The sequence below is a fragment of the Limulus polyphemus genome, unplaced genomic scaffold (genome assembly GCF_000517525.1).
Source record: "Limulus polyphemus unplaced genomic scaffold, Limulus_polyphemus-2.1.2 Scaffold3187, whole genome shotgun sequence".
NCBI classification, from domain to species: Eukaryota; Metazoa; Arthropoda; class Merostomata; order Xiphosura; family Limulidae; genus Limulus; species Limulus polyphemus.
This window is the reverse complement of record NW_013668797.1, coordinates 57722-72317: the sequence shown is the minus strand read 5'-3', so window position 1 is coordinate 72317 and position 14596 is coordinate 57722. Positions and strand designations below refer to the sequence as shown.

The 14596-nt window shown below is 36.2% G+C and overlaps 1 protein-coding gene across 3 annotated transcripts in view; it reads left to right on the top strand.

Moving 5' to 3' along the window:
- Positions 1 to 2359: 2359 nt before the first annotated feature.
- The window catches only part of LOC106468843, a 31089-nt gene continuing 18852 nt past the window's right edge, over positions 2360 to 14596 (top strand). For 2 of the 3 annotated variants that reach the window (XM_022397201.1, XM_013929285.2), the window contains exons 1-2: positions 2360 to 2817; positions 7835 to 8197. In XM_022397201.1, coding sequence (XP_022252909.1) covers positions 7984 to 8197 — 214 coding nt within the window. In that variant the 5' untranslated portion in view covers positions 2360 to 2817; positions 7835 to 7983. Of the gene's footprint in view, positions 2818 to 7834; positions 8198 to 13019; positions 13064 to 14596 lie in introns of those variants that run through there. The other variant, XM_022397202.1, reaches the window with a different exon arrangement.

Here is a 14596-nt window from a genome sequence, read left to right as displayed (position 1 = left end):
CCCCCCCTTCCCTGGAACGCATGGACTGCAAGACGCCAATGTTTACATAACAAACTCTTATCTAACGTGGACAGTGAATGTTGTTATTAGATGGACTTTTCTGGTTTCTTGTTGTGGAGTGGTTGACATAGTGATTAATTACGGCTTGAGTCAGTGTGCACTACAAAATTTAAAATGTTATTGTGTTTATTTTTCGATATATCAACACACCCTCGTTGTTTTATAAAATACATGGCCAAAGAATACGTCACACTTTATGTATGTCTCGAGAAACGTTAAGTGTGTTTGATTCACTCTTTTTAACCACTCGGTGTGGCTCGAGTGTCACCTGGGACAGGTGTGCACATAAAGCCAGTTATCAAAACAATATTTCTATATTCATCTACGAACATAAATGTTTTCTGTGTTTCAATTTTAAAAAGTTGACTTTTATTCTATTTTGTAGAAAATATGTTTATTTCGAGGAGAATGAAACCTGTTTTCTGTAAAATAGTGATATACATATAAAATATTATCGATGTTGTTTGTGGTAATTAGGTCCACTGATATATAACAGACAAGTTTACAAGTATCCCCTAACGGCAGATTCCTGAAATATTATATAGTGATTATACTGGCTGTCAGGGCTAAGACGTCAAAACTACACAAAAACAAAGGAAATTCTTACAAAAACGTTAAAATGCAAGTTTAGCAGGATCTGGCGCTGCATACATCACCGACATTTCCAGATAGCATTTATACGAGAGAAAAACAATACAATTTGTACAAGTATCTGTGCCTCCCTTCCCAATGGTCGAAAGTGATATGAGTTTCTAGCCATTGACGTATGCAGCTTTTATCTGAGGAAATGGACTAGTACGTGTTTACGTGCTTTCAATATTCGGTTAAGGAGACTGTAGTAACTACGTGCAGTTTACGTAAACATACCTGAATATAGATATCGCCAACACTAGTAAATAAAGAGTGAAGTTCTGGGCAATTTCGGTCATCACGTGTTGTGTAAAATAATTGAGGTTTAACACTTCAAAGTACCACTGGTATGAATGTCTTATTTTCAACATTTGGATGCATCAGTGAGAAATATTGTCTCCATAAAAAAAATCTGACAATTTTAACAAATCAATCAAGGAACAGCTTCCTTGATCATTTAACGCGAAAAATCGAACTCAGACATGAGAGGCAGTAAGTCACTTAGGATTTTGTTTGTATTAGACTTTCCGGCCTTAATGTCAAAGTGTCATCTCGGTTTAGTGGGCTCTTTGTTAGTTGAACCATCACGCTAAAAGCCCAGGTGACTGTATATATACGTTTAATCGCGTCGATAAAATTCCTCGCCTTTAATGTCCACTAGGAGGCAATATACTCGATGTATGGAACACTAATATGTGTCTATTTTAGAATAGAAATCATTTCGGTGTAGAAGTCGGTAGTTTCTGTTTGTTTTTAACCACTAAGCTACACAACGGGCCATTCGAGCTGTGCCCACTAACTGAACCCAGTTTGTAGTGTTATAAGCTCACTAGCTAGTGTTGAGCCACTAGTAGGCCACATTAGGTTTCTTTTTTCTTTAATCTTATTAAGATAAATATTTAGTTTTGTGCACATTTTTGCAAGAAATAAATAATGTGGCAAAATAGTATAAAGAAGATTAAAAATGAATACACCACTTATAAAATAACCGAAAAAAATAGTTACATGAAATTAGTATATGACATGGGAAAACTGTAATAAATGGGAAAAAGTTATCATTCGCAATAAAACAATGTTTTGTTATTTAGCATAAAATGTTGAAGTATTTGACTTCCACTCAAGTTTGTTTGTTTGTTTAGTTTGCTTAGAATCTGTTCTTTGCGGTGAGCTTAAATATACTTTAAAGCCTTCAGTTCACTCCAAAGACCTTGACATTTAACAATGACTGTAAAGAACCACGTGGTCTACCATCGGGATAATAACTTATATAGGATCACTCTGGTAGAAGATACCACGTGGTTCTTTACATTCATTGTTGAATGAACCAAATTACAACTAGTAGGGGATAATAACTTATATATCCTCTACCATAATGATCTTAGTTGTTCTTTTAAAATTCACAGATCGATAAGCACCTGGGAAAGAGCAGACGCTCTCTTACCTGCAAACACTAAAAGTCAGAAAATAATCTTTGTTTAACAACAGACAAGCTTTAACTTTGTCTATCCATCTTTTCTTCGAGTATATCCAACGTTATTTACTACAACATATCCAACAGGTTGAAATCGTTGATAGGCACCTCGCTGGATTTAATGAAATTTCGATATTAAGATAAAACCTACTGCACGCCGACTTCTGAAGATAAGTAGAGTTTCATGTTATACTTTGTCTTTTTTACATCTTCTAAGAATTATCCAAGAAGAACTTTGGAAAGGTCTGAAGTCACACCATTTATCCATGCTCGTATCAGTTAGCACAGGACGTCCTAATACAGACGGAAATGACGAACAGGAAGAGAGTGATGTGTGGCTTCGTCTACTCTCGTCTAGATGGTTATTTACTCTTGTTAACTACAACACGATATTGAGACGTTCGTTTACTCAAAGAAATTAAATCAACCAATGACTAGAATCCCAGAACTATTTATGGACAGTGAATTAAAAAGCCGTTAGACATTTCTAATAGACTTAACTGAAATGCTGCTATCCGGATTTGTTATTGTAAAGATCTAAGATCAAACGTTTTGTAAACAGGTGACGTCATAATGATGAACCATTTACAATAGATATTCGTACTCCGACCTTCTGTTTCCAGTGCTAAAGTAGACTAGTGTGGAAAAGGTTAAAGGTAAGGAATAGATAATTTGACAATTTTTATATTAGCTTATCTTCTGCCCCTGCACCTGTAAAGGACGGATAACGGTATTCCAGCAGATTTGCCTGTTTGAAAGTGAAGGCCCCTTAAAAAGTTGTTATTAAACATTTGGTTGGCGAAGACAGACATTAAGGACATCGTAAAAATCGGTAGTTTGGGAAGTACAGAAGGGTTGCATGGTCAGTTTCTGAAAAACAAGGTGGAAACCGAAACCTAGTGTTAAGATATTATCACATTGCATGTGCAAGTAAAGCGGAGAAACATAGGGTGACTCAGGGGAGTAGAAACTTCATTCCGCCAGGGGGCGACTATTAGCAAACCTGAGGTTGTTAGATAACAGCTATACAAGAATCGATAACAATTCAGTAATAGTGACGCTATACAGTATATAAGTTGTTCATTTTGACCAATAAACATTTCCAATTTCTAAACGGATTTTTGTTGTTCAAATCTAAACAAAGGTTATTGAAGCACAATTTTAAGCATTATAACCCCTCAAATTTATCGCTCAGTCACTGGGGGAGGAGGCTTTCTAAATGGAAGCTTTGTTGTTGTTATGGTTCAACCATACTACATCTGCAGTATCCAGTACCGAGAAGGCCTTTCGTCTAATACCAGGTCTCATCGGGTTGACTGGGATACAACAGACATAGTGATGGTCTAGAGACTTTACATGTCATCAACTTTATTGAACAGCTGTTATTGTGTGAACCAAGTTAAACAGCTGTTATTGTGTAAACCAAGTTAAACAGCTGTTATTGTGTAAACCAAGTTAAACAGGAGACTTGTATTATTATCAACTTTATTGAACAGCTGTTATTGTGTGAACCAAGTTAAACAGGAGAATTGTATTATTATCAACTTTATTGCACAGCTGTTATTGTGTGAACCAAGTAAGCCCAGAATTTTGTAAATACCGTATTTTAAAAGTTAAGCCCAGAATCTTGTAACACCGTATTTTAAAGTTAAGCCCAGATTTTGTTGTAACACCGTATTTTTGGGTTAAGCCCAGAATCTTGTAACACTATAGTAACAGAAACTTTCTCCGATTTAAAGCCTTGACGTGTGTAACAGGGAACGCAAATTCCCCACTAACGAACTTGAAATAGTGTTAGGTCGTAATTACTACACCACTTTCTTGGAAACAGTTCAGTTTCTTAAGACAGGTTGTTTAAAATCTCAAAAGTATGTTTTCAACGCACCGGTTAACAATTTGTAAGTGCGCGTATTTGACTCTTTCAACAAAGCCAGACCTAATTATGATAAAGGTAGTCGCGTGCTGTATGTAACATGTCGTCTATTTCACAAAGAAATAAAAGTACGCTCATAATTATTTTCCAATCCTTGTCATGATAAGCGCCCCCTGCTGGGAAAGAATCTGTAGAAAGGGTGCGGGACTGCCAAGAACGAGCCTGGGAATTACATGGTACAACTAGTAATTACATGGTTGTAACTTTATCTCTACTAACCAAGTGGACAAGATGGCTTATTATAGCCCCATTTGGGGGCACGTTCGTCTTTTGTAATTGGAATTCAGACAAAGTCTTCGCTATCAAATTCTTGGCTTTGTGTCCGCACGAATATTTAAACTATTCTGGTATTCCTGTCGTCTTTACAGATAAAACCAACAGTTAAGAAAGTGAAGTCATGATTAAAATTAGGCTTGGCAGAAGACACATGACATCTTTTTTTTTTTTTCTAAATATTAATCTTAACCTACCCAGCTCACATGACGATATAATGAAAACGTAGTTTAAACTTAAAATGTTAGCTGTAATCTTCTGCTGATTAGTATTGAAAGAGTGTTTGATGTAAATTTCTATTCACTCACCAGTTGGCTAAAAACACAAGTTTACTCATCGTATTACTTGCGTGCATGTGAGAAGAGATTAGTAACTTAAATTATGCGGATTAACAATTCTATATGCACGTGATTGTAATGGTTCTCGTTATATTTGAATCTTCTAAAACTTTTATTTGTTTTTGTTTTTTTGCCGTCCCTTATTTAGTAGAGAAAGACTAGAGGGAAGGCAGCTACTCATCACCACACACCGCCAACTCTGGGGCTACTCTTTTTACAACGAATAGTGGGATTGACCGTCACATTATAACGCCCTCACGGCCCTCAGATTGAGAGTCGAGCGCCCTAACCACCTGGCCATGCCGGGCCCTACAACTTTTGAAAGGAGTGGATTATTGTTATGATTTTAACAACAATCTCCAAATTATGTAAAACATTGCTGTGCCATACTAGTCCTAATTCACTCGCAGGGAAACAATAATAAACGCCCTCTGGATAAAACAATAAATCTTGCTTAACTTTGTTACACTTCTACATTGATGGATGTATTTCATACTCATAACCTATACTAAATCTACCGAGATGTTGGGTTAATGAAACATATATTAAAAACCAACTTTTTGTTTAGACTTTTTTCTCAGAGCCACACAAAGGATATATGCGTATAACTGCCCGTAATTTTGAACTGATGGACTACAAGGAATTCAGCTAGTTAACACCAACCATTACTTGATGGACTACAGGGAATTCAGCTAGTTAACACCATCCATTACTTGACAGGGAATTCAGCTAGTTAACACCATCCATTACTTGATGGACTACAGGGAATTCAGCTAGTTAACACCATCCATTACTTGATGGACTACAGGGAATTCAGCTAGTTAACACCATCCATTACTTGATGGACTACAGGGAATTCAGCTAGTTAACACCATCCATTACTTGATGGACTACAGGGAATTCAGCTAGTTAACACCATTTCGTCTGAAGGGTAGATACGGAGAAGTGTACTCAAGATTACCAGTTTGAACCAATCTGGGAAGAATAGTCCATCAAGTAATGGCTGGTGTTAACTAGCTGAATTCCTTGTAGTCCATCAAGTAATGGGTAATATAGCCATATCAGATACTTATATACTACGGATATCATAAGTGCTAGCATTTCTATAATATCTTCATAAGTGCTAGCATTTCTATAATATCTTCAGGCTTGAGTTTTTTGTGACAGGTCAGTCTTGTTCACTGTAAACCCGTACGTTGAAAATGCAACAGACTAGCTTTGGATTAACTCTATGTTTTTGTAGCATTGTTGGACTAAAAATTAGCGGAAGGTGACCTTCACAAATTGCAAGTCCACCTTTCCCATGGGAATATAGAGTGGTCATTTTGTAATCTTGTGACTCATTGGTTAAAGTTCTTTGTTCTCTCACTGGACACGTGTCTATTTGAATCGTTCAATTTGGGTCAGTCTTGTCCTGGGCGTCATACAGTTCAGTTTTAGTAGAACTACATTACACAAGCACTTGTGAGTCGCTGCTAGCTCGATCCTAGCATTCCTCCTGTTATTGCAGTTGTAACTTACCATGCTGGCCACACAGCGTCCAATAGGAAGATACTTTGACTCACTGGTTCCCTGTTGTTGTTTGTTTTTTTTATCCACTAACCACCACTGAAGAGCGAGGTTATTTTATCACCAGTGTATATTTTGTTAAAGAGTTCTGCTAACACGTGTTTGGTTGTTGTAAAGCACAAAGCTACACAATAAATAGGCTATCTCCGCTATGCCCACCACGAGTATCGAAACCTGGTTTGTAGCGGTGAGAGTCCGCAGACTTACCGCTGAGCCACTGGGGGGTGCAGGCGCTGTAAAAGTAAGATGGGCAGACAGCTGAAAAGCAATCCTGACTGATAGTACACTTCGTCACGATATTTTCTTTACCACTGATTTTAAATTTTTGTCAGGGTTTGTGATACTTGAGAAATGGAGCTCTATGTTTACCTTTGTCAATCAACTAACTTACCAAGACATCTCTATGTTTACCTTTGTCAATCAACTAACTCACCAAGACATCTCTATGTTTACCTTTGTCAGTCAACTAACTCACCAAGACATCTCTATGTTTACCTTTGTCAGTCAACTAACTCACCAAGACATCTCTATGTTTACCTTTGTCAGTCAACTAACTCACCAAGACATCTCTATGTTTACCTTTGTCAATCAACTAACTTACCAAGACATCTCTATGTTTACCTTTGTCAATCAACTAACTCACCAAGACATCTCTATGTTTACCTTTGTTAATCAACTAACTCACCAAGACATCTCTATGTTTACCTTTGTCAATCAACTAACTTACCAAGACATCTCTATGTTTACCTTTGTCAATTAACTAACTTACCAAGACATACTATCATTAATTCACACTGACGTGGTCGTGCATGTGTGTAAATAATGGCTTCAGTTATCTGTTCCGGTGTTACTTCCAAAACCGGACGCAAACACAAAAGGAAGAATAAAAAAACTCAGTTAAAAAAAGGAAGAACAGTACCTTATGAGGGGGTGGGGAGAGGGAGGGGCAGGTAGTTTATTTCTTTGAGCTTGGAAACACTGTGGTGCCTGTGTGGCCCACCTATACTTGAGTCTTCCAAAACAATTGGGTCTCACATGTGTTCTTCACCCAACCCAAGCATCAAAATAATTCAACAACAACGGTGTACAGGAATATAGATATATCTTGATCCAATTAACTGTAACACGTGGTTACAATGTGGTTTGGAATAATAGGCTAAACCGAGATGCATTTGTTTCAAAAAACATTAGATTATATTCATTAATCAACCAACAGTCTGAAATTCAAAGACTTACCTTGTATATTTATTGGCAAAAGGTTCTAAGGGGACGCTAATGTATTTATTACCATGTGTATTTATGGGCAAAAGGTTCTAAGGGGGACGCTAATGTATTTATTACCATGTGTATTTATGAACAAAAGGTTCTAAGGGGGACGCTAATGTATTTATTACCATGTGTATTTATGAACACAAGGTTCTAAGGAGGACGCTAATGTATTTATTACCATGTGTATTTATGGGCAAAAGGTTCTAAGAGAGACGCTAATGTATTTATTACCATGTGTATTTATGAACAAAAGGTTCTAAGGGGACGCTAATGTATTTATTTTTTCTACAGACCCACATTGAACTATAATAGCGACATCCTCAGAAAAACAAGCACGATCCACGAAGAAGATGAGGCCAACAGGTGACTGGGGAAAGAGATTTTTAAACTTCCAACTTCAGCGTAACTAAGAAGGAGTTTTAGCGCGTGTGCCGACCGTAATGCGTCTCCTCAAGAAGCGGTCCCCCTCCCCACCCCAACTCATACGATTGGCCGCTCTCCCTGGGGAGGACCCTACACACGGATCGTTGAGCACGCTAAGTACGAAGTTTTGCTTCTCTCTCCCCAACATTCCTAGTCTAGCGAAACTACAAGACAGACGGGAGGTCATGCCAGGGGCAGCAGGGCTTGGAACGTCGACCAGGCCAATGAGAGGTAAGCTAAGGTTGTTTTTCAACAACTTTTATGTAGTTAAATGATAGCAGAAAACATTTATTCAATGAGTTTCTAAATTCTTCAACCAAGCAAGCAACAATAAGTTTATTATCTGATCACCAGGGTAAAAATCTATCCAACTATAAAATATTACACGTTAGTTGTATCACGGAGCCAAGCTCCCCGAGTTCTCTCCCCCACGTGGGGTATCTCAGTCAGAATCTTTCTTATAATTAGTGTTAAAGTTATCGTTAATCACATGAGGGATATCTGACAGTTCGTTTTAATGTTACTATTGTCTTTATTACCTTCACGTGAGGGACATCTGACAGTTTGGTTTAATGTTACTAGTGTCTTTATTACCTTCTCGTGAAGGATATCTGACAGTTTGGTTTAATGTCACTATTGTCTTTATTACCTTCACGTGAAGGATATATGACAGTTTGGTTTAATGTCACTATTGTCTTTATTACCTTCACGTGAAGGATATCTGACAGTTTGGTTTAATATTACTCTTGTCTTTATTACCTTCACGTGAATGATATCTGACAGTTTGGTTTAATATTACTCTTGTATTTATTACCTTCACGTGAAGGATATCTGACAGTTTGATTTAATATTACTCTTGTATTTATTACCTTCACGTGAAAGATATCTGACAGTTTGGTTTAATATTACTCTTGTCTTTATTACCTTCACGTGAAGGATATCTGACAGTTTGATTTAATGTTACTATTGTCTTTATTACCTTCACGTGAAGGATATCTGACAGTTTGGTTTAATATTACTCTTGTATTTATTACCTTCACGTGAAGGATATCTGACAGTTTGATTTAATATTACTCTTGTCTTTATTACCTTCACGTGAAAGATATCTGACAGTTTGGTTTAATATTACTCTTGTCTTTATTACGTTCACGTGAAAGATATCTGACAGTTTGGTTTAATATCACTCTTGTCTTTATTACCTTCACGTGAGGAATATCCGAGTTTGCTTTAATTTTACTGTTCCGTTTCTGGAAAGAACACATTCAGACCTTCGGAGTTTAAAACATCACCTTATGAACTTGCTTCAAGAAGGTTGATTTTGTAGTTCATTCTATACAACGTACGTACTATTTTACCAAACTTTTGTCCACCAAAAAAGAGTAAAGATAAAAAGTATATTGAGTGTGGTCAACGGACGTTGTACTCAATCCTCGGCGTTTCCTGTGGACACAAGAAAGATGCGAAGTGTCAGTGTCCAGTAAGTGCGTGAAGTTCATAGTTTCGGAACTTTACTTACCTCGTGAAACTTTGGTAGTATGTATAAAATCCTCTGAGTGAAAACGAAGAACAGCGTATAATAATATATTAAATATGCCTTCCAGTTAAAAACACAATATGTATTGATAATTATTTGTTTGTTTTTACCAGATGTGTATAAAGTGAAAAATTATTACGGAATTCTTGTGTAATTATTACCATCTTTGTTAGTAAGGAAGTATTGTTACCTGATTGTCTGTAATCCATTATTACACCTGTAAATTATTACAGAATTCATATGTAATTATTACTATCATTCTTAGTAAGGAGATATTGTTGCATCATGAGTATCCATCTTCTGGCTGATTGTCTCTAAACCATTATTACATCTCTAAATTATTACAGAACTTGTATGTAATTATTAACATAATTGTTAATATGGAAGTATTGTTGCATCAATTAAATTTGAACTTCTTTATTATTCGGTGCTTCGAGCATTTTGTCAGTATGGAGAGACGAAGTTTCAAGTAACATTAACGGTCTACAAGGCAGTGGGCATTTTTTGTAGTATGATTCCCAAAATAAAGCTTTCTGGTGTTATCCATTTTTAATACTGAATAGAAATTTGAACTTCTTGCGATATCTGAATCTGAAACTGGCTACAAGCGTGGCTGAATTCGCACTGATTTTTAGGCTATTAGAAAGCAAAACATATATTCCCATCCAAAATCACATACAAAACATGGGTGTGGCAGCAGATGTTGCGCAATACAATATTTGGTTCCTCAGCTCTATAAAGACGTTTTCTCCGCGGTATTCACGAGTTCTTTCGATAGAGATAGGTTATGGAATGCTCAACGAAGATTACTTACAGCTTGTAAGGCGGCTAAGTGCGATACATGTTTGAAGTGAGGGGTTCTATTATAAGGGGAACACACTCCAACCAACCCCCTAAACTTCTCATCTTCATGATGAAACACAGTTGAGATGAGCACTTCTGACAGCAATTTTTTTTTAAACTTAAAGATCGATCTCTTTATCGAAACACATTTGTTATGATGTTAACTTGAATACTAGAAACAGGGGCTCCCCTTCTGTAGTCCACCTAATCTCCATATTTTCAGCCTCTTCGACTCGCAGACTTGGGGTTAAAAGAAACTTACCCTTTTTAAAAGTGTTTTATTTTTTGCTTATATAGTGGACATTGAAAGGGCTTGGCGGATTTTTTTTCTCACTTGTTTTGCTTATATATTGTATCTTAACATTCAAAGTTATATTTCTTTCTTGGCTTAATGCTTTTGTTACTAGGTGACGCTGTTAGTACTGGACATAACAGTACATGTACTTGAATAATGACGCTTATAGTACAAGGTTCAGTACAACTTTATGAGATAATGTACGATTTCCTCATTATCAGAGCACTGTAAATTGTGTTCCGACCCATGTGCCTGAACAGACATCATTACTAACAGACATGCGCAATGCGCACTTTGATTAAGAAACAACCAAACGTCTGATATTATTAACATTATTGTTTGATAATATTAAGTTTTATGGGATGTTTACAGGAAGCTGTTTAAATAATCTGTTATGACATCTAAATATTTAACCATGATTTCCTTTGCTAAACTATGTTGTTATCCCACAACTATGCTTTCCAAAGCGATTGTTGTTTATTCCTACACACAAATTGTTCGTAAAAAAACCAACACTTTACATGTGAAGGAAAGCTTGAGATAATTATACTTTTAACTCAACAAGGTGGATTTCGAAAGAGTGTCGAAAGCAATGTATCTTAACTTTAAGTCTTTGTCAAGGTTTCAAAAACTGAGCAAATGTTAGCATGGGTCTGAGGGCATACTTAATAAATAACTTGTTGGCGTGTATAGTGCGCAAGTCAGGAAAAAGTGGCATAGCAACTGCACAAGTGGGGAAAAAAGTGGTACAGAAAACAGTAAAAGTCGGGAAAAGTAATACTGTAACCATATAGCTCTAAAAAAAGTGATGCATAAAATACCATGCAAATATGACGGGATTGGCGATATTTCTATTAACATATTTCGGAAACGCTCGTGACCTTGTCAGCTGGCCTTAAAACTATTTGAAAGTTCTCGTACAGCTGGACGAGAAAACATAACTAGTTTGATGTGTTCACACGAGTGGCGTTATTGTTACCTTTTAACTTCATTTTGGAGTTCCTCATTAAAAGTATCGTTTCTAAAGTAACAACTTTATAAGAGTCAGTCATTGTTTTCTTTTGATGTTATACATTATATAATTCCTAGAAGGATGTCGGTTATCTTTGGAATTTTGAGTTTTAACTGTCACGCATATAGGATCAACTATGAATGAAATATTAATAAGACCGTAACGAGTTTATTAGACAGTTCACTTCAAAAGTTACTAAATGAAACCAGTTATAAGAATGGTCAGTTCGGGAAATAAAAGTGACCAATCAGTTTATGAGATGGTAATGGCTAGTCAGTTCGGGAAATAAAAGTGACCAGTTTGTGAGATGGTAATGGCTAGTCAGTTCGGGAAATAAAAGTGACCGGTAAGTTTGTGAGATAGAAGTGACCGGTCATTTTTGCGAGTTGAATACACATATTTATCCAGAAAGATGTAAAATGGGTTTTAAAACATATTTTGTTAATTGATATTATTTTTAAAGGGTTTTGTAGACTCTGAATAGGTCTTCACGTGTTTCTTATTTACAATGTATTTTGAAGAAAAAATATATTTCAACAAGGTAAGAAAGAGAAAGAGATTTTAAAGTTTCAGAACAATACTTAAATATGTTCGGTTCAGTGACTAAACTAATATTAAAACTGGGGTTTTTAAGTTTAGCTTTGGATTTAAATATCAATTTAGAATTACTGGTAACTAGTGATTAAAACAAATATTTAGTAAGGCATAATTAGATATTCATTAATCATTGCATGACTTATTATTAGTGGTTTAAAATAAAGATCAAATATAAAACATTACAGAAAAGCATAGAACGCAGCAATATGGCAAAAGGGATTCGCTGGTGCAGTGAGAGGCCACAGTGATAGATAATGGGGCAGGGCGGGGGTTATGAAAATTCATTCAAGGGCACAACGAAAGTTTCATGAATGGGTTTGGGAGGAGGGGGTACTAGTATGTACAGGGAAACGTTTAAGAGAAACGGGGAACCAAGACTGTGGATTAGAAATTTCAATAGATGGCAGCAGGCAGACCTTTTGTAGTGGGGGGTGGTAAACCATCGTGCTCTTCACATGTTTAGCAAGGTTGGAGAGGTGAGAAAAACGAATGTCTTCCACAAGTGCTCTCCCATTATATTATCTCAATAACTTATTAGATATGTAAAATTGTTTATCTGCCACACCTTCACAACTGGGAGATGATGGCGTTTTGCCAAGCTCGTGAAATTGTTCTTTAACACGAGCGTGGTAGATCCGTCCTTGCATGTGAGATAGAAATTCAAGGACCAGGCCGTGCTTTGTGTTATTTAAATAAGGGTGTATGACATTAGAAGGTGTTTATTTTGTCTAGGAAAAACATCTAAAAGAAAACCGAAACCAGAAAGATAGTAAAGACCTTAGCAGGAGTGGAATTAACTTTCAACTATGCATTTAGGTAAAGAGGTATTTACCAGCCTGTAGATGCAGTAAACATGCTTACTTTTCTAGTTATTTCTAACGCAATCAGAAACACAAGGTACTTTATTTATGTAAGAAGGTACATCACGACACAAGGTACTTTATTCTAGTGTGGAGTTAATACTTATGTAAGATAAGGTACATCACGACACAAGGTACTTTATTCTAGTGTGGAGTTAATACTTATGTTAGATAAGTTACATCACGACACAAGGTACTTTATTCGAGTGTGAAGTTAATACTTATGTAAGATAAGTTACATCACGACACAAGGTACTTTATTCTAGTGTGGAGTTAATACTTATGTAAGATAAGGTACATCACGACACAAGGTACTTTATTCGAGTGTGGAGTTAATACTTATATAAGATAAGGTACATCACGACACAAGGTACTTTATTCTAGTGTGAAGTTAATACTTATACAAGTTACATCACGACACAAGGTACTTTACGTAGTACAAGCCTGAGTTGCTACTAGTAGTATAATAGATAGGGCTAGGATTATCATTATGTAAGGTCTTCAGTAAAACGTCTTGTTCAAGCCTGAATTGCTACTATTAGTACAATATATTTTTAATGATAATATAGTAATTTTATATGCAATAACATAGTAAATCTTTGTTTGTTTGTTTTTCATATAATATATTATGTGAGAGTTTTGGAATTCTGATAAAGAGAATAACTCTAGCGTGGCAGTCATTAATCCTTACGGATCTGTCTTATCTAACATACAAACCCATGTTTTGATCGATCCTCCACGTCTGACTAGCTTAACCTTGTCCTTGGGATGTAATCTTTAAATGAATATTAATGGAAGGCACTAGGTCTCGCCGTGTTGAGAATATTTTAATGCTAGGTTCAAGGCTTCTAGAAGAAGTTGACCAGGGAAAAAAATCAGGGACAGGTTTTTAGCTGAATGTGCTCGAGGTGCTTAGGTATAAATGCGAAACAGCCACCTTACCGGAATAAAAGATGTCAGGGTTGCTGCTCCAGAAGCATCGTATGATACTGCTGACGAGGAGATGCGCGTGACTAAATTCATACCTTTATCGCACACATTTTCCCGTCATTTTATTGAATTCATTTCCCCCCCCTTTTTTTTAGACCCTAAAATTATAAGACAGTATATCCTTTTATTTTATTAATTATGTTTGAAACACGAAATGAACCCAAATTTTATTTTAATTTTTGATCTACAGTACAAGTTTCTATTCAAAAAGTTCGCCCCAAAACGAAAAATGAAGTTTACCAGATATTGTTGAATCTACTTCTACAACCACAAAACTGGGACGTTACTCTTATTTTTAGCCATGGCATATTGGCTCACAGAACGGCTCTGAGTTTGTTTTTTTTCAAGTATAAACTTTTAGCTTATAGCTCTGTCATCTCTTGACCGCTTTGAGATCCAATTACAGTTTTGGACCCAGGAGGTCAAACCCTTCCGATTGATATATTTTTTTCCATACCCTAGGTCTTATAGATTAATTTACTTTAATCCTGCCTAAAAG